General features: G+C 41.4%; 2 protein-coding genes across 4 annotated transcripts in view; one reads left to right on the top strand and one right to left on the bottom strand.

The window, feature by feature from the left end:
- The window catches only part of PLEKHH1 (pleckstrin homology, MyTH4 and FERM domain containing H1), a 43,428-nt gene extending 32,188 nt beyond the window's left edge, over positions 1-11,240 (top strand). The window contains exons 20-28 of the mRNA XM_062576704.1: positions 2,071-2,248; positions 2,668-2,823; positions 4,342-4,442; positions 6,293-6,434; positions 7,260-7,402; positions 8,511-8,640; positions 9,974-10,060; positions 10,599-10,745; positions 11,064-11,240. Coding sequence (XP_062432688.1) covers positions 2,071-2,248; positions 2,668-2,823; positions 4,342-4,442; positions 6,293-6,434; positions 7,260-7,402; positions 8,511-8,640; positions 9,974-10,060; positions 10,599-10,745; positions 11,064-11,240 — 1,261 coding nt within the window. The remainder of the gene's footprint in view (positions 1-2,070; positions 2,249-2,667; positions 2,824-4,341; positions 4,443-6,292; positions 6,435-7,259; positions 7,403-8,510; positions 8,641-9,973; positions 10,061-10,598; positions 10,746-11,063) is intronic.
- Positions 5,763-22,968, bottom strand: PIGH (phosphatidylinositol glycan anchor biosynthesis class H). Of its 3 annotated transcripts, XM_062576707.1 has the most exons (5): positions 22,724-22,968; positions 20,759-20,968; positions 18,672-18,755; positions 8,461-8,503; positions 5,763-6,551 (listed from the first exon to the last, which is right to left on the bottom strand). In XM_062576707.1, exons 1-5 carry the CDS (start codon positions 22,919-22,921, stop codon positions 6,544-6,546), a joined length of 543 nt encoding a protein of 180 aa, XP_062432691.1. In that variant the 5' UTR covers positions 22,922-22,968; the 3' UTR covers positions 5,763-6,543. The 3 variants fall into 3 exon arrangements, with proteins under 3 accessions (XP_062432691.1, XP_062432689.1, XP_062432690.1); XM_062576705.1 differs by lacking the exons at positions 5,763-6,551; positions 8,461-8,503 and adding an exon at positions 15,674-16,472; XM_062576706.1 differs by lacking the exons at positions 5,763-6,551; positions 8,461-8,503 and adding an exon at positions 15,674-16,472 and having other exon boundaries at positions 18,672-18,719.
- Positions 22,969-23,526: the final 558 nt, after the last annotated feature.

Below are 23,526 nucleotides of genomic sequence, written 5' to 3'. Positions count from 1 at the left end.
TTTACCTTTTGCTGTCAGATTAGCAGGCCTCCTGAGAGAACAAAAGTGAGGCAAAGAACAACTTAAGTCAGGAAAAACTAACAAACCCTAAATACATTCTGTTTTGTTTCTATTATCTCTTTAGTGTGTGATACCGGGTAGCACTTTCCCCAATAAGAAAATAGCACAGGATCTACTGTAATGGCACTAAGCTGTTCTCTGGTGTGCGTGCTTTGCTATTTATGTGTTTCCATGGTGATCTGCTCTTCAGTATGTCTCACTGTATCCTTGTGGGGGTCATGGCTAAAGAGCTGTCTAGTTGACTGTTGCAACAATATGTGCTGAATGTGAAGGCCAGACATAGCTAAAAGTCTGGTTTCATTTCAAGCAAATATTCAAATACAGGAGCTCCTCAGTGTTCAGGCTCTCCACTATCTAGCAATATTAGGGATATTCTGGCAAGGACTAGGAGACATCTGGTCAGCACTGCATTGCCAGCTCCCAAACTGATCCATACAACTCATTAGAGGAGCTGCTCTGCTACCCCTAAGTAGGGAGGTGCTGGGCCCTGTGACACATCAGTTTCAAGCATTATTATGCCGATAGTCTGCCAGGTTCTTAACCCCAAACTGTATTTATCAACAAATAAACTTCAAGTATAAGCTATAAGGGAATATATTTATACAATCAAACACACAATTACTAGGGCTAGAAACAAATATACAGAAATTAAAGCAAATTATGCTTCTATCCACCTCTAATTTAGATTAGATGTAGAATAGTTGCTAAATGAGATTTAGATTAGTGCCTCCTGCCTAGCTTTAGGAATACTCATGTCTCTTTGGATGGAGCAAATATGGCTGTTTCCTGACTAGTTAGACACAGATTCTTTCTGTCTCATGCAGCTAACAAGGCACTTGAATGTTTACACTGTGTCAAGCTTACAATCTAGGTTTGCACAAAACCATCATCCTAGGTATTGTTTTTCATGAAAGGTCACCTAGAAGAAGTATATACCCAATGTTTTAGGCAAGAAAGAAGAAAAGTGGGGTACAGTTCTCGGTCAGTACAAGCAGGGCTCACCGCCATCTGAGAGGATTTGGGATCAATAGCTTCTCATTGAAGCAAAGTTCTCCCTCTGTGAAAATTGCTCATTGATTGATCACAGTTCAGTCACGTTGTCAGGGAGATGAGCAATTGCTTGCTACTGTGAAAAGCAAGAGCTCCTGACCTGCATGTTGCTTTCAGGGATTTAACTGGAAATTTAATCACCTACTAAGCTCCTGAAGGCATTTTGAATGGAATTGGTCCCCCCTACAAAGTAATAGTACAGTTATAAATCCTTATAAATCCTTGAGTTGCATTCAGTTTCAGAATTTATTCACTATATACATTCTTAAGATTTTTTCCTAAAGGCATAATTGACTGTTCCTGCCCAGCTTTAGAAACACTTGCATCCTTTTGGTCCTGATTAGTGAAGCTATCTCTTCACTAGATAGTAAACAGATCAAATTAGTAACTCTACCTGCACAGTCTTTAACCATCAACAAATCCTTAGCCTACTTAGAATGAAAACGTCTCTGCTGATTTGCAGATAGGGTTCATACATGGAAACATGTAATTTATAGAGCTGTATAAATAGATAAACACACCTTATATAATCCCGTAACAGAGACTTAACGTATTACAGTTTGTTATTAGTTCTTATTAAGACTTTGCATGATAGTAATTCTTCTGGCATGACGGTGAACCACCTAGTCTTGGTTTGATGGATACTGTGACAGCAACAGGGTACTGAAGAGGGTATTCTTATACTGTCTAGTCCAGCTAGGAGCGGGGAATGCTCTTGTTCTTCGCAGCAAGTCCACTGTCTAGCTGAATTTCACAGATTTGTTGTGGCTTGTGTTGAAGCTTTTACAGATTTCATTTCAGCTCATAGTCTGTTGAGATGAACTAGGATTATCTGCATAGAGGTGCATCTCTGCTTGAGCAAAAGCTCAAGGAGCAATGCTTTTTCATGGCATGGAAAGGGAAGAGGACAAGGCGTATCTAAAGCATGTATTTGTGGCTCATCCCTGGCTCTTTGTCTAGGAGTGAAATAGGAAAGTATGCCATCTACTGCCAGAGATCAGTGGACCGCACTGTGCAGGCTGGTGAGCGGGAAGCCAAGCCTTCCCGGATGGAGATTGTGTCCATCCTTCTAAGGAACCCCTACCACCACTCGCTCCCTTTCAGCATCCCTGTGCACTTCATGAACGGAACCTACCAGGTGAGCCACCATGGGTGCGTTTCTTCTGGGCACTAGAGGACTGTGCTGTAATCTGCCTCCCTCCTGCGGGTGACACGATGGTGTTACATGTATCAGACTTTTGGAGACAGACACTGTTTCCCCTCCTTGCTGTTTTTAGCCATATTTTGTAAGAAAACAAAAGAAGTGGCACTCTCTAAGTCTTGTGAAGAAAAGGTACCTGGGGACATGAGAGAGCTGTTGTAAGCATCTCAGTGAGAGAAAGAATGCAGTGTGAAGGGAGACAATACACATCTGTGGTCATGGGGGAAAGCTTCAGCTGGAGATGGCAGTCACTCATGAGACACCAATCTGTAGGAAACAAGACTTCACTAGTTCTGATAATCATCAGTGTTATGTTTTTTGAAAGTTTTGTTCAATTAGCTCCTATTTCATTTCAGGTTGTAGGTTTTGATGGTTCCTCAACAGTTGACGAATTCATCCAGCGGCTGAACCAGGAGACAGGAATGAGGAAGCCATCCCACATGGGATTTTCTCTCTTCACAGATGATCCTTCTGGCAGGGATTTGGAGCACTGTCTGCAGGGCAACATGAAGGTAATTTTTTTTCATCTGTTACATGCAGCATACATCTTGGAAGAGCTGCTGAATGGATGCTAAATTTTTTTAATGCATCAAGATCAAGTGAACTCAGGTGTTGCTATCTGGATTAGTATTCAGAGATGAGATGGTAATTAGCTGAGTCTTAATCTGAGACACTAGTTAAAACATTCTATTTTAGTAAGTGATAAATTGGTAAATTAAAGAAAAAGAAAAGAGGCTTTAACTCATTGGATGACTGCCTTAAGTGAGTGAGTTAGTGGCTGTGAATGACAAACAACAGGTTTTGGTACTAACATGGGGGAGTAATTTGTCATATAGACACTGATGGAGGAATAGTGGCAGTGGCAACTTTGAAGAGATCTTGATATCTGTAAAGAACATAAATGTTCACTTTCACATGGTGTAAAATTTTACACTGGGTAATACAAGGAGAAAATGCCAGTGACTGACTCAGATGTCATGAGGAGGAAACTACCACACAGACTGCCAAATAAAATGCTTTGCTTTTGTGGCCTGATACAGATTGGATGGTATGGAGCTTTGCTGCTAATTGAACTACCATTTGGAGATATGAGATACTGGAGTAAATTGTGGCATTTGAGACAATCGAAGCCATCACTTCCACTGGTTAAACCACTGGCTAAGACAACCTCAGTAGCTTCCTAAGAGAGGATTAGGATGTCTATGTATTTCATGTGGCCTTTTAAGTTCATATTCCCTTTATTGATATGCTATCAAAAGAAAACTGGGGACCTTTTATTAGAACATTTGTGGAAGGACTGGAATAACCTGGAGAAGTGAAATGTAACTGAGGTTAACCCTGTTTTTGCTAAAAACAGATCTGAGGTACAAAGTTGGGTTCTGGGTTCAAATGTTCCCGAAGTTTGGACAGTCAGATCCAGGGAGTTTGGTTTAGCCAGGAATACAGACAGCCGCTCTTTAGAGGATGCACCCACATTAGTGCGTGCGTTTGGCTCAGGAGCAAACCTCCCAGTCATTCCCACTAACCATGCTTAGGTTCACACTGTGGAGCAATCTTAGAGAGCAGGAACTGGATTTCTTTCACAGGAAGCATAAACTAGAAGATGTTATCCAACACACTAGGCTTTTAGGCCATGTGACCAGACTAAAGTTAATCCAAAAGAAAACCCTTCAAAACACATATTGTGCAGCAGAGGGTCTTAGGAACAACTGTTTCACTGTGTAGATCTGCACTTCATGGGCTGCATTACTTGCTAATATAGACATAGCCATAGAGTTGGTACTAGACTGGAATTCACATACAGATTTAGAAGTAGAATTTTCTATTGAAACTCTTTTGTTTTTACATACTGTGTAATAGAAAAAGGAATTGGTTTGTCACTTTTGGCAACATTTATGCTGAGCCATTATATTTCATCTGTGTTCCGCAGCACCTTTTCCCCTGTCTTTCCCCACAAGCCTTGACTATACATTTCACTTCAGCTTGTCTCTCCTCTCTCAGATTGTTATTTATTTATTTGTTTATTTAAGATTTGTGATGTCATTTCTAAATGGGAACAAGCCTTAAAAGAATTGCATCCTGGAAAATATGAAGGTGGTACAAGGATAGTAAAACTGACATATAAGAACAGGTACTGTGCTTTGTTTGTTGATTAATTATTGGTAGACTGCATGTATCTCTGTAGAGGGCCAATAATTTTATAGTGCCAAAACTGTTTCAGCTAATATGCAGTCAGGTCCTACATGAGATGCAATAACTTCTGTATGTGTATGGTACATGTGTGAAAGAAGGTATATGATCTGGAAATAAAAGCTATACAATAAAACATACTTGGCACAATTTCATTGGCCTAGATCCTAAAACATAATTAAATAATGTGTGTTAGATTAGAGGAAGAGATACCTGAGGGGAAAATCACTAGCGAAAAAGAATAAGCTGAAACTTGCAATCAAGTGAAGAATCATGAAGATGAAAAAGATGCAGTAACAATTCTCTAAATGGCAAGACCTATAGAGGAGCCATATAATAGCAGTACTCAGACTGTATAGAGAAAGATAGAAATGCTAATGTTAGATGAAGGGAGATAGTAGAGAAGAAAAGTATGAGACAAAGATCTGCAACAAAAACTGGAACAAGTTCATCATTTATAATAAAGACAGGAATTCTCAATTAAAGATTATGCTATGTATGAGAACAAGGCAACTGTCTTCTGCGTGTGAATTCCATATGATGGGGGAAGCAAAGGCCACCCAAAAACAAAAGCAGCAGCAAAGTTTGTATTGACTCTGTGAAGATTTTTGATCATAATAGTGAAAATAAAGTTATGGGAACTTTGCTAGTTGAAATAACAAGAACAGAAGCAAAAGTGATTACTTTTGACACAGAAGGCAGTATTTATTTTAGCAGTGAAACCTTGCAGTATGTTAGTCTGTTGGACTGGAATGTGCCTAGAGTGGACAGGAAGGATGTTTTGATAAGGTCTTTCCAAGGCTGGGCTGTTCTAACACCAAGGACTCTGAGAAGGCAGGGAAAGGTCACTGTGGTCCTAGTGGCGATGTTAATCTTGAATTGACATAGACCAACTGATCTTTAACCACTGGAATGAAGTATCTTGTGTGCTGTTGTAGAATGTATGGTCATAGATGTAGCTTTAAATTAATGTTTGAATTAGATGGTGTGAGCTGTAAATAGGCATGCATAAGGAATTGTTCTGGGAAGCACTCCCCAAACTGGTATCTTTAATCCTCATTAGTCATCTTGTACTGCTAGGTATTGTACTACTAGGTCACACTCACTACTAGTGAGTGTAAAGCAAATGAAAACCATGAGGAAGCTTTGATTTGCAAGAATGATTCTTTAATTTTAACAATAAAAGCTGCTAATTAGGTCTTTTATTTTCTGCTGAAGCAGAAGACCTTTTTAAATAATGATTTTACTGTAACTGGTCAGAAAAAAACAAGAAGTGCTAACTGGGCTCCTATTGGATCTTAGCTGTATTTGACAATCTTTTGTGACGGAGGGTTGTAATGAATATAAGAATGGCCAGGATGCCATACAGAAGCTTGCAAAACACTTGCCATGTCTCAGAGCAGAGGCAGCTCTATATTCTGTAAAAAGCAGAGAAGTTAAAGCCCATGTCTTAAATATTGTCCGTTTGTGGTGGGGAGGGGGGACATGAAGTTTCTGCGTTTCTTCCCGCTTTGCTGTCTTGAAGTGGCTGGCTTACAGAATTCAAGTGCCTTCCAGAGCTATACAGGATGCTTTGAGCCTCCTTGTCCAAATCTTGTTCATGAAGGAAACAGCTCAGTTTTTGAATCTCTGTCCAGGTCCCTCCTAATGCACAAAGGTCACTCGGGGCGGCAGAGGGGGGAGGGCAGGGAAGAGAACTTCTGTTTTTACCTATCTTGATTAAAATTTCCACCTCTATTCTCAGTTAGTTCACAACAAATTTTTTCTTTTGCAATTCTCTCTTCTTTTTAGACTGTATTTTCGGAGCCAGGCTAAAGGCGAGACAGACCGGGAACGGCTGCTGCTGGCCTTCCAAGTCAGCAGTGAAATAGCCAGTGGAAGGTTTCCTGTTAATAAGGAATTAGCGCTGGAAATGGTGGCTCTGATGGCTCAGGTGAGCATGGCTTTGGGCAGAAATCCTCCCTTTTGTTCTCCAGGGAGTTCAGCTGCATACTGAATATCTCTGACTAAGCAGCTATCTTTTCCATCAAAAGTGGTATTTCTCATGAAACTGAGAGGTCCCGTGACAAACACATTATACCAGCATACAAAGAAGAGAAGACGTGTTGTTAGCACACCTTTTGCTGTAGGAAAATTTGCCATAGGATTGTATCTCCTTTCCTTCTGAAGAAAAAATTTGCACTAAGAGATTTAGCTAGGCTAGAATATCCCAGAATTGCTCCAATTAGTGCCTCAGTGGAGACTGGAAAATAATATCACTGCTGGAAGAGTAAATGATCTTGTAGGATCCTCCATTAGACCTCCAGGCTTGCATTTAGCGTTTTACCACATAAAATACAAGTATAGGTTGTGGGTATGAAAAACGGGATAATCATTTCTTGCTGGCCTGAAACTTATTGCTGCATTTGTTAAAGCAATGTAAACTGAGATTAAGCGGCTGGGAACATTGTCCACGCTCTTTACAATTAGTGCTTTTTTTTCTATTGGCCAATTGAAAACAAAATCCCAAAGCTTGGCTGGCTTAGGTCTTGTTACTGGGCCAGCTTTCTTAGATGAGTAAAGAATTTCTTGGGCAGTCATATCCCCAGTAGTTGCTCTGTTGTATTTTTACTGTAGTAAATACTGCAGATAAAATTCTGTAAATAGACACAAATAGTGTCATTTTGTGTTACTTTAATAAACATGGTAGATATCAGTATGGAAATTAATGGAATGTTTGGTTGCACTGTAACTTCCAAACCTTATAACATCATCTTAGGTGGAATATGGGGATTTGGACCGACCAGTATCTTCAAGTCCTGGGGGAACATCACAATCCAAAATGCAGCATCTTCTCCACCAAGTCTTAGATAAATTCTATCCCAAACGCTATAAGCAAAGCATTACTCCTGAGCAGCTCAGGTACGACTAAATTTGTTCTCTTATACTTTGCACTGAAAACAATGTATTATACTTGCAAATTTCTCTCTACATACTTCAAAAGTTTCAAGGAGCCCTGTGAATAGAATTTTAATGCAGTTTAGAAAAAACACAGGTCTTAGGAGAAGGTTCCTTTGCAGGGAAAGAGCAGTTAACCAATAGAAAATCAGCCAAATCAGCCAACTAACTTTCCTCTAGACCAGAAGCATGTCTTTCATTTTCAAATTACACAATTCGGTTCCAGCAAACTCTAAAAACTCTAACCTGTCTAAACCTAAGATTAATTTTGTTTCTGAATTTTTGTTTTACCCTTCCCTCAAGTCTTAACGAAATCTAGATGCCTGACACTTGCATCAGACTATGAAGACAGCATATATAGGCTGCTACAGGCCGTGCAGTAATTCTGATAAGACATATTTTAGCAGGGCTTTCTGATGTTCTGACTTTGAAATTCTTGCATACTATACACAGACCTGAATTGCTCATGAACAGAATTCAGACACTGCCATGGATCTCGACTGTTTTACCCAGAGAGAAAGGTAATCTTCCAGGTCCCAAGTTATTCAGGGATGCAGTGGTAGAACTGACACAGTTCCCTCTGGGAAGCAAACGGCTTCCATGTGCATGTGGCAGAGTAACTCCCAAGCAAAGTATCCCTAGCAAGCTAAATCAAGAGAGGGTTAATATGTATTGCTGCTCCACATAGGTCACTCTACAGACTTGTTAAGGTGAAGGTGAGAGTGTAACTCAATCTGAAGACAAGCTGTGCAGGATTTTTCTGCAACAGCTGTTAGAATGCAGTTACAGCTGTTTAATGTATACACCATTAAGCAACTGGTATATGACTGGGATTCCTGGGCATTACAGTGTAAGTAATAGTAAAATATTTGTGGATGTATAGAAACTGCTAAAATAACTAAAATAAATGCAGGTTGTACAGCCTTCCTAATTCACAGTGCTACCAGCCCTGTCCATAGTGCTGTGTAGAACAGCCCTTTGGAATTAAAGGTACATTTATGATCTGATATAATTTTACTTACCTTGAAAGTCATTAGTAAGTGGTGCCGTCTTGTGTCTTGGATTCTGAAAGGCAAGTGGCCGACAGGTTGGCGACAAAGTGGATGATGCTGCAGGGATGCTCTCCACCAGAATGTGTTCGAATTTATTTGACGGTGGCCCGGAAATGGCCTCTCTTTGGAACCAAAATATTTGCTGCTAAGGTAACTAGAACACACTTTTTTCCTTTCTTGAGAGTAGACTCTCCCAGCAGAGCTACATCTGTGATTTCTGGTAGTGCAGGTTGAAAATGCTCCTACTTCAGGAAGGGGAAAAACTGAACAATACTGCTCTGGACCAGCTCTGTTTGGTTACCACACTGGTTTAGAAAGAAGAGGAATATGTTGTAGACACTAGGGGCTGCTAATGTTCTGTTATAAACGCTGAAACTTCTTCCTTGGCTGCATCGGTTCATCATAATACAAGATACTACTTCTCCCTACTACACCTTTCCAGAGCTTTTACAGGCAGGTATTTCCTGGTCACCAAGGCTGCAATGATAGCTTTAAAAATACTGATATAGCACTGGGAGGAAAAGGGAAGAGTCGTGCCCTGCAGCTAATGTTAGCTAAAAGGAGAATGTGTTTTTCAGTCCTGTTCTCTGCTTGGCACAGAACTGGCTCTTTTCCCTGCTATATGAGAGAGGCAAGTGCTGCTGCTGTCCTGATGCACAAACAGAAAATTTGAGGCACAGATGGGGTAAGCTGCCAGCCTGTTATAGTTATGGAATAAAGCCTAAGGATAAAAGGGATGTCTTGAGTAAATATACAAGAAGTTTTCAAAAAGTCTTGGCAGCACAGTGATTTCCCCTGAACTTTGTGGCTATCAGCAGTAAAAGCAGAAGAGGTTACTGGTATTTGAGGTCACTGACACTGAAGAATCAGAATACAGAACAGTTTCATCCAGAGTTGAAATAACACTGATATTTCTTATGATTAACATATTTTGTAGCTTTTCAGTAGTTAAACAGCAAAAGCTATGGCATTAGCCACTTAACAGCAGATTGCCAGGAGAGATTCATGTCATTAGCCACAGCAACACAACACATCTTTAATAGATGACTGATGCACAGTTGCCAAAATCTACAAGACAGAAAATTGCACTGATGAGGTGTATGATGCATGGGTACTATCAAAACCGACAGGCTTGACTGCCTGAGTGAAGGGGTAGTACAAGAACTAGAACCAGAACAGAGCAGGATTGCCATTCTGCTGCTTTCTCCCAGCATTACCTTCAGTTTTAATGACACCGATGCAATTTAACTAATCTCAGAAATATTTGTTGCATCTCTGTATAAATCTATTTATTTTTTTGAAGTCATTCTATATTTTGAAAGGTGCCCTCTTCTTAACAATCAAATTAGGCCAAACCAGTGAACCTATAGGTTCTCTCTCATCTCCACTTTATCCTTAAAACCCAAGACTTATATCAGAAGCCTCTTCTCTGTGGCATTCAAGAAATGTCTAAATTAATATATTTATATTTTTATTTCCTCAGCCTGTTTTGCCTTCTTCCTTGGAAGATTGTCCAGTCTGGATAGCTGTGAATGAAGATGGTATCAGCATACTGGATTATAACAGTATGGTGAGAAACGGTGTTTAAGAAAAAGAACGTATCTCCCACAAAAACACATTTCTCTGAGTCCTCTCAAAGTCAGTAGAAGTTTGCCTTTAACTTCAGATGGAGCCAGAAGTTAATCTGTAGAGGTCAGAGATGAAGGAAGTGAGGGCTGTGTTTGAACACTGCATAAACACAGGAAAATTTCAGCTGTGCTGAAAGGCAAGGTTTCATGAGACAGCTAACTTTGATGGGCAGCAAACAAGCTCAGACATCTTGTAGAATGTCAGTGATAGATGGACTTTGTTACCTCCATCAGAGATACAACAGAGTTTGGGCTGCTGCTCTGAAGTAATGAGGCCTTGAGCAAGATGGGAAAATCTTAGAAATGCACTTCTCACTTGAGATTTCTCTGACAGCTGCTAACTATACAGTCAAGCCCTTCACAGCGGCAGGAGTGGCTATTACTGTTGCAGATCTGGTGTTCTTGTAGTAAATAGCAAATACATAATTTTGATGTGGATATTGTATAGAAGTATAACTCTTTCCAACTCTTTGTCTGCAGCACTTGAAGCTCTCTTATTCATACTCTTCTGTGCTGACCTTTGGAGGCTGTCGAGATGACTTCATGATTGTAGTCAGTCAGATGAAAGAAAGGAGTTCTGGAAAACACAGCACTGAAAAACTCCTTTTCACAATGGCAGTTCCAAAGGTAATTACAAACAGTTTCTTTCCATCTAGCAGTATCACAGCTGGGCATTTTGTATAAGCGCTGGCAAATGGTACTTCTGACTGCTGCACTTGTATATTCTTGAATACACATTCAAGAAATCCCTTGTAAGGTGCAACTTTTAACTGAGTAACTTACTCTACCTGTCTGAAAGACAGGCCTTAAGTTTAAAAACTTCATGTGAGACATGGTTGTCTGCAAAAGTTTTGCAGCCAAGTAGTGACTTTCTCCTCAAGGGCACTTTCTCCTCTAACTGACTTACAGTTAGACTACAGTTAATCATTTTCTTTTTTTCCCTAGATTGTTGAAGCAACACTTCTTATTGCCAGCTATATTAACTACCGTTCAACAACCTCGCTCCCATCCGCTATACAACACTCACAAAGCACACCACCTGCTAACAAGCTGTGGGAGACTGAAAGTCAGTGCTTTTTCCCTTCCATGCCCCGAAGCACTAAGGGTCCCACCCTGCTCTGAGGGCTCTTTCCAACTGACTTTGTTTCTTTTTTTGCACTGCTTTGTACTGAATTAGACTGCTGTGATTTTGCTGGTTACCTATCTTGTTTTAATACAGGCTCTAACTCTTTCTCCATAATAATACATGAAGTTCCTTAGTGTGGGTAAAGGCAGTGTCCTTTCTTTTCAAACACTTGATTTTGGAACTCCGCAGGAGTTTCCTTTCCATGCCACACTCCATCCAAAACACCACGGCTCAGCCGACTTCACTGCACAGTGCTCCAGCCACATTACATCCCCTACATCTCTTCTACCTGTTTTTCTTCCATCTCCTCATCTTACTGCTTTTCTTTCAAGCACGTATGTTTTTTTTTGATCCCTCCATTTCACAGCTTTGCACCTGCCTTTAGACCACTGCGCACCCCCTATGTCTGGAACCTCAGTCTAGGTCTGAAACTCACAGTGGCCTCTTCCTCATCACAGCCCCTTTCAGTTATTCTCATTATTTCTAAGAATTTTCTATTTGCATCAATCACTAACTTGCCTGTTCTTTACCTGAATTAAACTGAAAACTCTGCAGGGCTTTTATATATATATATATATATATATATATATATATATATATATAGGCTTATACTTGACTGCAGCAAGCTGAATACATAGTCCTGCAAAAACTAAAAACAGGTGGTAGTGGATATACTGTGGTATGTAGCATGAACTCTGTGCAAGGATGCATCAAGACAATAATGCCTGTGTGAGGAGCTGCATATCACTGGATCACAAACTAGATACATACTGAAAAAGGCAATTACCACAGCGTAAAGATTAACATGGCATAGTTTGATTAGATAGTTTAGGCATAACTTCAAATTTAGACTCTGGTTGTGAACAGCCATCGTATTAACGTTTTCAGCAGTGTATAGATTCACTGCTGGCACTCCCAAAATAAAGACAGTCTTTTTACAGACACCTACAATAATTGTGTATATTTATACAACAGCTCAGCACAACCAAGACTACAATTTTAAATTTCCTTAGAGCTATGACTCCTCCCTCAAATTCAAAGACACAGAAACCTTCCTAGTCCCTGCTGCAGACATGAAAGAAAGGAAGAACAGACTGTCCTGAGAGAAGAGGAACTAAACTGACAAGAAGAAGCCTGGTGTGGGTCAGGGATTGTTTTTATACCTGAAACAGGGAGTTTGAAACAAGAGTTTAGTGGTACTTGTAAATAATTTCAACCTTAATTAACTAAAGGTGGAAAAGTGGCTTTTTTGTATGTTGAGGATTCTGGGCAACTGGGACTGGAACAGTGTCAGATGATGCCCTAGCTCCTGCAGGACCGATGTATTACAGGAGTCGACGCTATTCTGTGTTATGGATGAAGACTAGATCTCTGCTGCAGGGCTGAATGTGTCACATGCCCAGCATCAGACAAGCACTTTCAGAGACTCTTTCTGTTAATCACTGTTATGTTTCGGGATGTGTTTGAAACTGCACGTGATCTCAGACAAAGGAAGGCAAGGCAAGCAAATTTTGTATTTCTTGTCTTTCAGCAACTAGCACAGATCCCCCCCCCCCCCCCCCCCCCGAAAAAAACGAATCAGCTCTGCCATTCTGGCTTCACAGAAGTTGTTCCTTTCAAACTCCTGCTTCCTTCATGCTACCAAAACAAGGAGGAGGTAGTCAGAAAATATATATCCAAGTACTGTCCTTCATCTAAGTAATGTTTTATATATATATAACAGTTTCAAGGGGACTTTGTCTCTCTGAAGGAAGTCTAAAGCATTTTAAACAAATAAAAAGAAAACAGCCGTTCTTTTTGAACATCTACATCTTACCTGGCTTGAGTTTTACTATTTTCATAAGCCTTAAAAAAAATCTAAGTACTTTAGAAAAGGGTAATTATTCTTCCTATGTGGAGCTTCAAAATACTTGTGCATTCATGGGCAACTTTCCCAAATTAAAACAGTGTGAATCCAACCATTAAAAAGAATTCAGCAATAGCAAACTACAGCCATTCAGAAATGAACAAACTAACCATACCAGTGTGTTTACTTCCTAGTACCTGCCACCAACCCTGAAATATCCAATCACTGCTGATCATTCAAAAAGTTTCTGTTTAAGGTTACAGTGGGTGCATAGCCATAAATTAAGAGAGAAGAGCATGGGACAGACACAAGCATTTTGTATAATTCTAAACAATCCCTTGCTAGTTTCTTTATAACATTCCCCCCCCCCAAAAAAAAAACAAAATGATGGTGGGTTATAGAAAACAACATAGATGCCATAAATCAGGAAAAGAATATATAGAGACCTAGTTTGCACATACATTCCACTCGTCATGAATTTAAGGACCATTCCTTCAAGCAATTGCAAAGGGCAGGTGATTTCTGAGCCAAAAAAAAAATCATTTTGAGAAGGCATTGTTTTAGTCTTTTTTTTTCCTGTATACCGTCGAACGACTAAGTATCACAATATCGTGGGCAGTAGTATGTATTTGCTCTCTCATGCACATACATACATTCTCTCTCTTGGTGACCTTAGGACAGCTATGTGATAAATTTGAATAAAGAGAACATTATTCCTCCTCATACAGTCACCTGCAGCAAACAATTCCTCTGGAACCTGTAGGGGTACTTGGCAGTCTGCCTCTTGTAACCCTGCATTCACAGAGCTGCTTCAGAATAAGCTGCCATCTGCGCTGAGGATGCTCACTACAGATAAGTCTCCAGTTGACTGTTTGGAGGCTGTACTTACCTTACAGCACTAACACTAATGTTCTTAGATACTTGTGTCGGGGCCAAACAGGAAGAAGACATGTTGAATGAGCAGGGGCTGTGATGAAGTTTATTATTTTCTGACATAACGGCACTTTAAATTCATGAGCGTGGCATATGAATTCTTTCCACCTCTTTATTTCTTAAAGATATTCACCAATACTTGAGTATTTCAGGGACCAACCTACTTTGATGGATGCACATATACCTCCTGTTTATAGCCTACCTGACTTCAGAAAAGCCTGTGTAGATACCTATTTTGTATGATTGGTAGAGAAAATGTTTATTTTAATCACTGGTTTTGCCAATGACTGGACTGTTTCTAGAGTATAGACTGTGATGACAAACGCCTTTGTTTTCCTAACTGCTGTGTGTATGTAAAAGGCTGCCTGGGTGATAACATGAGATTTCTGTTTCTTTGTTCTTAATAAAATGCAGTTGTCATGAGTAAGTTGCATTTATTCTCAGAGTGAAACAAACTATTATTTTAAAGGCCAAAACAGCCCTGAGGTAAACCGATGTGTACAAAGATGAGGTTTGGTATCCAGGCACATCCCTGGGGCAAACTTGCCCTAGTCCGACTCCTTGTTTCTCTCTGCTGATCTTCCTATTCTCAGCTTTAGCGCATCACTAGGATGACATATGCACCTCCATGAGCACAGGATGGTCAGGCCCTCAAATGCTGGCTAAAACAATCTTCTGGACTTTCTTCTGTGACACAGTAACAACTCCTTCATTCCCACAATGTGCATGCTCAAGACCTCAAAGCATAATCAGTGTTCCCACCACACTCAGGCCCAGGACTCTGCTCTGCTGAGACATAATTTCCTTCTGAAACATTCTCCCCTCTTCTCTGCAAATCTTCCTGCTGTTATGCTTTGTCTAGGTTACTGTCTCCTCAAGACCCCTCACCATTTCTCTGACCCTTGAAGGAACAAAAGCTGCCTGAACCTCACCACTGAGCCATGAGCAACTGCTTACACAACTCTGGTGCACCACATGGTTCTTGAGTCAAAGGACCTCCACAATTATTTACACAGTCACACTCCCAGGGCCTGGGGCTGTTGTTAATGGCCAACTCAACCTCCCTACCCCCAACACCCATCCTCCCCAGATCTGCCTGAACTTGCAGACAAACACAGTTGGCATCAGAGTGCAGCTTCACTAATTTCAGAGAGACCCTTCAACCTACATTAGAGCAGAACAGGCCCCCAACTCTATCACTAAAAGCATTTGTGAGAAATTAAAGAAGAAGAAATTATGTAACCTAGACAAGATCTCACAAAAACAAGTGGCACATCCCAAAGCTTCTGCCTTTTGGACAACTAGAATACACTTCTTCCTGTGACATGAAATAACCCGTGTCTTTAAAACTTCATGACACAATCAAAAATCACCTTATCTCTACAGTATTGCGTGATGATACACAAACTGTTTCATTCTAGATTATGTTAGACAGCTGTAATAGGGCATTGTATGCAAATTAAATATAACCTTCAGGCTCCTGCCAGCTTGCTGGTTTAGCTCTTGTTCTGAAGGCATTTTGAATTGCCTCAGTTGTATTACTACAATGTCACAGAAAAAGAGGAGAGGAAAATGCTACTTGAAGTTATCATAACTTTTAGATTATCAGTAAGGAAGATTTTTTCCAACATTAAGTTACTCTCTAGAACATAAATCAATATAGCTTTATTCATATAGTCATTTTCACCATCTTCAACAACATATTCCAACGTATTCCCAGGCCCATTGATATGGCCCTTTTTACGAATAGTAGACATTTTAGCAAATGCAATTGAATGCTACAGTATGTTTTAATTTTCTATTGTTTTCTTTCTGAAATCCCCCTGTGAATCAGAGGAAGTTACCGTCCTAGTCCATCCATCAGGTTTCGTCTTCTAGAGTGGTGTACCATTTTTTCAAAGAAAAGGTTAAGAAGAAATTCATAAAAAGTGCACATTTTTGGCAGTCTGGCCAAGGTTACATTGTGTGGTTATCACAATTTTCAGATCCTTAAAAGAATACACATTCAATGCTTTTTTTTTTTTTTTTTTTTTTTTTGATCTCTCCTTGTCATATTTCCCCTCAATTCTTTCCTGGAGAGGCCTGGAGAAACCTTTTCTGTCCAATTCTTTAAAAAGTTCTACTCACTTGTCTTCACGGCAATCGATTTCATGACAGCCCCCTAGCAAGGGTCAGTTGTGTTCCTGAGCTGACATTTTCTGTAACAGCTCTGTGAGTGTGGCCTTCAGCCTTAACACCTTTCTACTGCTGTACCACATTCTACTCATCTAATTAAAAAAAATGCGGTCAGTTTTGCTTGCTTTTCTATATATGTCTCCAAATCCTGCTGCAAGTTTTCTGTCTTGTATTATTTTATTCCACATGACTGTGGAACTGTCTTCCTCTGCTCCAGGATTTCTTGACAACTTTTGTACACTTCTATCAAGCAGTCCAGACGTGGCTTGGAGCTCTAGAATTGAAATCAAGCAACAGAGAATCAGGCTCTGCACCAGTTGTAAAAGAGCTGGAAAGCTTTAACTTCCCACCCAGTGAGATTTGTCAGGCAGACAAAGCTGTCAAAAGAATGCACGTAGAAGGAATGCAAGAGCAAGTTATCTGTACTTGATTAGCTTTATTATCTCACCTTAAGTCAGAGAATAGATTTTTCTTTTACACATTCACTGAGAAGTAGTCCAACAAACTCCAGGAGATGTTTGATGTAGCCTGGAGGTGAAGGCAAAGCCACTGCACAAGCTATACCTGCTCTGTGATGAAAAATGCTAGTCCGTAAAGCTTTTGGGTCAGACCACACAGCACCATTCTGCAGTTAGCCTGAGTCACTCACCAAATGAGAAATCCTTCCCTTTCTCTACTCACAGTGCACAGTAAGATCTTGGAAAAAAAAAAACTCACATCTTCCAACCACTTAACCTATGATTAAATTATATTACCTCTATTTACCTACAAAACAGCAGATTTCCATACATGAATGCACCATCCTAACAGACTTCCACCCTCAAAAATCTACCTTTAGAACAAGGATTTTAGGTTCCTGGCCCTAGCCTCTGCTAGTACTGTCAACAAGAGGAAAACAAAAGATTAACTGAAAGATTATTAATTCATTTCACACAAACAGGTAACAGTGGTCAAAGTATAATGACTTTCCATCATTTCTGACCTGGACCAGATTAAAGTCAGCAAAGAGGTGAAAGTTTCCCCACCCCACATCTGACCTCTTCAGTCACTCAGTCCCTACGGTCCCATGACTTTTGAGCTCCCAAAACAAAATTGCCGTATAAAGTCCATCAAATGCCTTTCCTTGCAAATGTTGCTTAAGAGAACAATAGGTCAATTCAGTGCAGAAGCACAGAAGTGTTCCTGGGCTCAGTGACATGGTAAATGGTATTTTTGAAGACTAACATAACTTAGAGGAACAAAGACCCAATGAATGAGTTCCAACAGAGTTACTAATTACTGCTCCCTCAAAACTAAGTTACATACCAACTTGCACTTTAAAAGTAAGAATTACTGGCAGGTAATGAATTTAAAACTGACGTAGCTCTTTCTGTACCTCCTTTGCTGGTAGAGTCAAATCTACCAAAATCAAGGTATTTCCATGAAGGAAGTAACATTGTTCAGAGCTGAGCTAGAAGAATCCATAAAAATGCTAGGCAGCCCCTTTGAAGCTGCAAAGGAGCATGTATAATTAAAAACAGGTTCCTGAGTGCAGCTCTCTGGTTGTAGTCTTCCAACAAAACTGTTTTTCTCCCTTAATTACGTGTGAAATACTTCATTTATATTACTGTTAGTAAATGCCTTTGGGATTGTGGGACTGAGTCAGCAGCAAGTATCAATGGATCAGTGAATTTGTACCTGAAAGTGTTTAGTTGAGGACTAACTGTATCTGGTCATAAACTGGATGCAGACTTCAAGCTAATATTCATCATCAGCAAGTGAATTTAGAAGGACAGAGAAGGCTGTGAAAATGGTATCAGCAATCTAAGATGTGAAGTACCACCGCTTGCTTACCACCACTCAATGATCAAGCTCAGGCAGAAAGAAATCCCATCCCAAAGACTGGGATTATGAACAGTCAGAACAGGTTAGCAGAAGACAAGAAGGGGAAAGAGGGTAACAAAGCAAACACGTTATTATGCCTTAAGCAAATTGTTCATAGCTTATAGTGTGATCTTTGTCAATGGTGAGAAAGAGGAACTCACTCTAACGCCAAGGAGTTTTTTATGAGAACTTTTGGCTCACAGACCTGGGACAAAAATCAAATACAGCACAGTGCTGTAGTTCTGGTGGTAGCACAGAACGTGAAATTATAAACAGAAAGCTCTATGAGTTCTCATTATCCTAAGTGAGCCAAAGACTTAGTTCATGCAAGCTTTTGATTGGGTTCAAATTGACACAGCTCCCTATTCTTTGAATGCAGGACAGATGAGAAAGCATCCTCAGCACTTAGTTCTGTGAGAGCTGTAGTCTGTGATGCCATAACTTCTGATCCCTCCTGCTGCAAAGCACTGTATGAGCCAACCTGAAGGCTCAGCCAGGGGGAAAAAACAGTTGTAACTGGGCTACTTGTAACACAACAAAAATACATCAAGACATCTGGTACACACACAAACTGAAAATTTGGATTTCTCCACAATTCAGTCAGACTCACCTGAAAGAGTGGCACAACCTCAGACACTCCTTGAGGATCCTGAGGGTCCTGGAGAAGGATGCACAGATAATAGATAACTTTTTGCTACAAGACAAACAGACAAAATCAGCAAAATTTGAGAATGCTGTCAGAGTGCGTGGAATTACTGTAGGAAGAGGATCTGTTTTAATGCATTGGCCTGAAGGAAGTGTTTGACACTATCTAAAGATAAACTAGCAGAAACAACAGTGTTTTAATAGGGTAAATAGGGTAGATGATACTTTTGCTACAAAATTATGCATAAAGAAGCTTGAAATCAGTTTCTTCCTCTCCCATTTCCTGTTTGTGTTCAGCCTTGAAGATATGAGAAACATTTTGTCCTGTGAACTCTTCCTTCTCAGTAGGAAGGGTGGCAGTGTGATTTTCAGAAAAAGTGATCCCTTCTCCAAAAGCATCCTTCTTGCAAAAAATCTATTTGAATCACTGCAGTGCAAGATATTACAAAACATAAGAACAAATACATATAGATAGATAGATACACAGGAAAGAACCCAGGATATAAACATTACTGCTAACGATGCTTTTCTCTTATGTTCTTTTGAGAATACAGTTCTTTTGAGACGTTCATTCCCTTTTGCTAGTTCCCTGTTGTGCCATGATGCACTCATTGAAGTGCTCACGGAAGACTGTGGGGAATGAATAAGAATAAGAATTTGTTTTCATCTACAATGACATTAATTATACTAGTGACTGCATCTGTGAACTCAGTTCTTTATCACTGTGTTTGAACAATTTGCAGGAGACCTCTAGATCGCTTCTGGCATCTATCGCATGTCACAGAAAGTTGATCAGTATATGGATTTTATGGAAGATGTGCATATCTGAAAGTGACTTTTTCTTTTAACAAGCTTTATTGATGTATAGCACACAAAACCTGAGGCAATATATACTGCATCAAAAGGCAAATATCTTAACAGTTTTAAGAGCTGCATAAACTGAAGATGTAGAAGTCCATTTACATACCACAGTCATACTGGTAAGAGAGTTAGGGAAACACTCCCTGGATGTGAAATATCAGCCAGAGGAAAAATTTCAGAATAGTAACCACATCCAATAAGGATCTAACAAGAAAAAGTGGCTGTGAAAATACATCTTCCATTCTGCAAGTTCAGTACACTTCTCTTCCTTATCTAGCTGTGGTATGCAATATATTGCTAAGAAAGCAAAACAGTTCTCAAGATAGAGCCTATTCTAAAATTCACTTTCAGCTGAAGAAATTTGCTATCAGAAAGAGACCAATTAATTTTATCTGCAATCAAAATGTGTTAATGTACAAGATGGGCCTTTACCTCACAGATTGGTTGATGCCTGAAATTAACTTTAGAGAGGTTTTTTTAGTAAAATACATTTCTTCCAAATAAGGCTACGAGAATATGACTCCAGGCTCTGAAGGATTAGCTCTGGTGGATTTATGGATGCCATTGTAAAATGTTATCTCTCTCAGCTATCTGCTTCAGCCTTTCTGCTGGAAGTTACTGAGCCTCCTTCCCCCAGCAGAAACAGCTGAATACAATGTATATGCCATGTCCCAATCACCCCAGGCCACAGTCAAATATATAAATTTATACTGTACCTTTTCACTCTTCACCCAGCAAGAAAATAATTTTATTTGTCTATTTTTAACCTGAAAAGGACACAAATATGCTGTCTGCTTTCCCATAGAAGCATAGCAAAAAAACTCCAGAGACTGAAAAAAAATAATCTCTTTCGTTGTCATCTATCTTCTTATCATTTCTGGAATAGTCATGGAGGTTGGCATCAGAATTTATAAGAATAGCGTAACAGGAAGAACTAAAGACCACTAGCTCAGTGCATTATCTAAGGGATGGATTTGACTTTTTGAAGATATTTTCTTTGTTCAAGTTTTCCTTTAAAGGTAAGAAAACAGATGGTAGAATAAAGAGAAATCTGGAACAAAGCACCTGAGGTCAGCAAAGCTATGGATGGATGTTGCTATGTTTAATTGCCCTGGTAAACCATTCTCATGAAAATATACTAGATGCAAGTGTGCCTACAGATACACATGAAGAAAGACTGTATACAGTTACCATGTGGATGGCTTCATTGATAACCACATCCTTCACTTGACTCATCTCAATGAAGGTTGTGCTCTCCTTCCCTGAAGCATAGGATGAAGTCACCTGAATGCCGAGTGAGCCGATGATTAACAGAGATTCCTGGTCAATTTTCACAAAGTGCAGATACACAATCAGGCCAAACAGTGTGATGAATATAGCAGCAGAAAGCACCATACTATTCTGTAACACAAGCCAAGCAAAGACAGAGCTCCAGTCTTACATTTGATTGAACACTGCTTTATACAAAGTAATATTGCAGAGTAAACCGCAATATTAAGTCTACAGTTAATGGCACTTTTAATTAGGTGCAGTCCCCTATGCATGCAGGGCGTTCACTGGGCTGGCTGATATATGGTAATGAGGTTCAAATTACCAAACACAAGTCTCTGCAGCATGATCTGAAAGAATTGGGAGCTGAAACTGAAATGAGCAACAGAACTTCATCCACTTCTAAATCAGTGTGAGAAACTCAATCCAGAACAGGGAGGAACATCAGAGAAGACAGCAGGTCATATAAATATCTGTAGAGGAAAGGTCAATCTAACAGAGAAGTTTTGTTAAATGTTTACTAGAGTTCAAGGTGAGTCTCAAGAGTGGAAGGAAGATCTTTTAGCAAAAGCACTAGACTAGGAGATTTAAGTTTTCTTATAAACTGTAAGTCTAAACTTGTTCAAACTTAATTTCTCTTGCTTTTCTCCTGCATTTTGCCTGAAAACAAACGGTCTTTTGCGTGCTCCAACTTGAGATTGCTCGCTGTTACGTAAAATAATACACAACTCATGAAACTATAGGCAACAGTAAGTCAGCAACTGTAACTTGAAGACCTGGTAATACATTCCCAATGTTCTCAACCTACAGCCTGAGGCTTGTTTTAGAGAGCCAGAGGCCACACACTCGTGAATCAAAGTTCCTAAAGGACACTTCCTAAAGGACCAGAGCTGCATGGCACTCCCATTCAACCAGTGACAGTATCACTATATGAGGTAAAGAAACCATGCCTGCCTTCAAAAAGAAAGGCTACTGGACTCCTCCCAAAGTTTGTCATCACTGTGAAATCAGTGGAGAATTACAGCACTGAAATCCACAAAGAGGCTGAAGACATTCAGATCTGGTTTCCTGGCAGAAAGGGAGGATTGTAGTCAAGTAACATACAGGCTGCATGCACACACTTAAAATCAAGCGGGAAGATGGTTGGCGGTAACTGGGGACTGGGATATATGCTTTTGTAAAGAAAAAAAACTGGACCACAACTCCCCTTCCAACCAAAGGACGGTGAGCCACCTTTTCACATCAGAAACGTTGCCAACTCGCGTCTCTCAGTCCCTGTCTCCACTTTTTGGAAAGACTACTGAGAAGCTGGAGTGTGACAGCCACAGCGATCAGCCTTTTCAGTCAAGCCAAACCCCTGGCTTTAATCTCAGGGTAACAGGATGGGTCCAGGTCTGGAAGATGGTCCTTCTCTGTGAGCATGGATCAAAGATCAGATATCCAAGCCAATACTTCTAGATTTTTCAGCTGCTTTTGAAACCCGTGCTGCCTGAGGTCTTGTTCCCTCCGCTACGCCATACGAGCGAGCAGATGACACCTGCAGCGCAGCGCTCTCTGCGCCTCGCACAAAAATCCCGGGTGGGCTTTCCGAGGAAGCGCCCACCGTCTTCAAGGGACCCTTCACAGCAGCAGCTCGCCCCTCCGAGCAAGCTCAGCGGGCCGCGCCAGGCACCGCTCACCGCCGCTCCGCGAACCCGCCGCGCCCGGAAGGCCCAGGCCAGCCGGGGCCGCGCGGCGCCGCCACCGCCCTCTCCCCGGCAGCTCGTCCCGCCCCGCCCCGCCGCCGCGGCAGGGGGCGCCTAGCGCCCGCTCCGACCCGCTGCGCCGCGCTCCCGCCCCCCGCTCCCAGGCCCCGGCGCGGCGGGCGCGGGGCCGCGGCGGCCGTACCTCGCTGAGCGCGAAGAGCCCGTAGGCCGCCAGCCACACCGCGGAGGTGACGGCGCTGAGCGAGCGGAGCTGCAGGCGGGGGCCGCGCACCGCCAGCTCCCGGCAGGAGGCGCTGTGCTGGCGGCGCCGCAGCGCGATGGGCGCCCCCGACACCGCCCGGTACCGCCGCTCCTCCATGCCGCCCGGAACAACCGCCATGAGGCCTAGAGCGTCCCGGCTGGCGCTCGTCTCGACGGTGCGGCTCCCCTCACTTCCGGGTGTTCGCTCTCCGCGGGCGGGGCGGGGCGGGGCGGGGCGGGGCTGCCGCCGCGCGCGTGCGGTGAGGACGCAGGCGGCGCGCGCGCCGGCGAGGCGGCGGGAGGTGCGCGGCGGCGCCCTGCCGGCGCTGGAGGGGCGGCGGCGTGGCTCGGCCGGCTTTAGTCTTGGTCAACAACCGCTGCGATTCGCAAATGTGGTAGTTCAGTGCTTGCTCCCTCTGGGGTCTTGACCGCAAGCAGGGTTGCGCAGCGCCTCGCGCATGCCTCTTAGAACGATGAAGAGGGACGCTCTTACCGTTCATCTGCCAGTTTCTAGCATATAAAAAACTCTGCCCCTTCTTGTGTGCGCCATTCTTAACTACAGACTGTTAATTGAGAGAAAGCAATCTTGTATTTTTGCAAGATTTAAAGCAGTGTTTTCTGGTTCTTTGCCATCTAAGAGCATGATGTTATCAAAAACTGTAAAAATTGGAGACATGGCTTTGTATTCAAATAATGGTTCTTTTGTGTTTCTTTTCGTATTTTTTAGTTATTACTTAATATAAC

The sequence above is a fragment of the Rhea pennata genome, chromosome 5 (assembly GCF_028389875.1).
Source record: "Rhea pennata isolate bPtePen1 chromosome 5, bPtePen1.pri, whole genome shotgun sequence".
NCBI classification, from domain to species: Eukaryota; Metazoa; Chordata; class Aves; order Rheiformes; family Rheidae; genus Rhea; species Rhea pennata.
The sequence above is the reverse complement of the archived record's forward strand: the minus strand, read 5'-3'. Positions and strand labels throughout refer to the sequence as shown.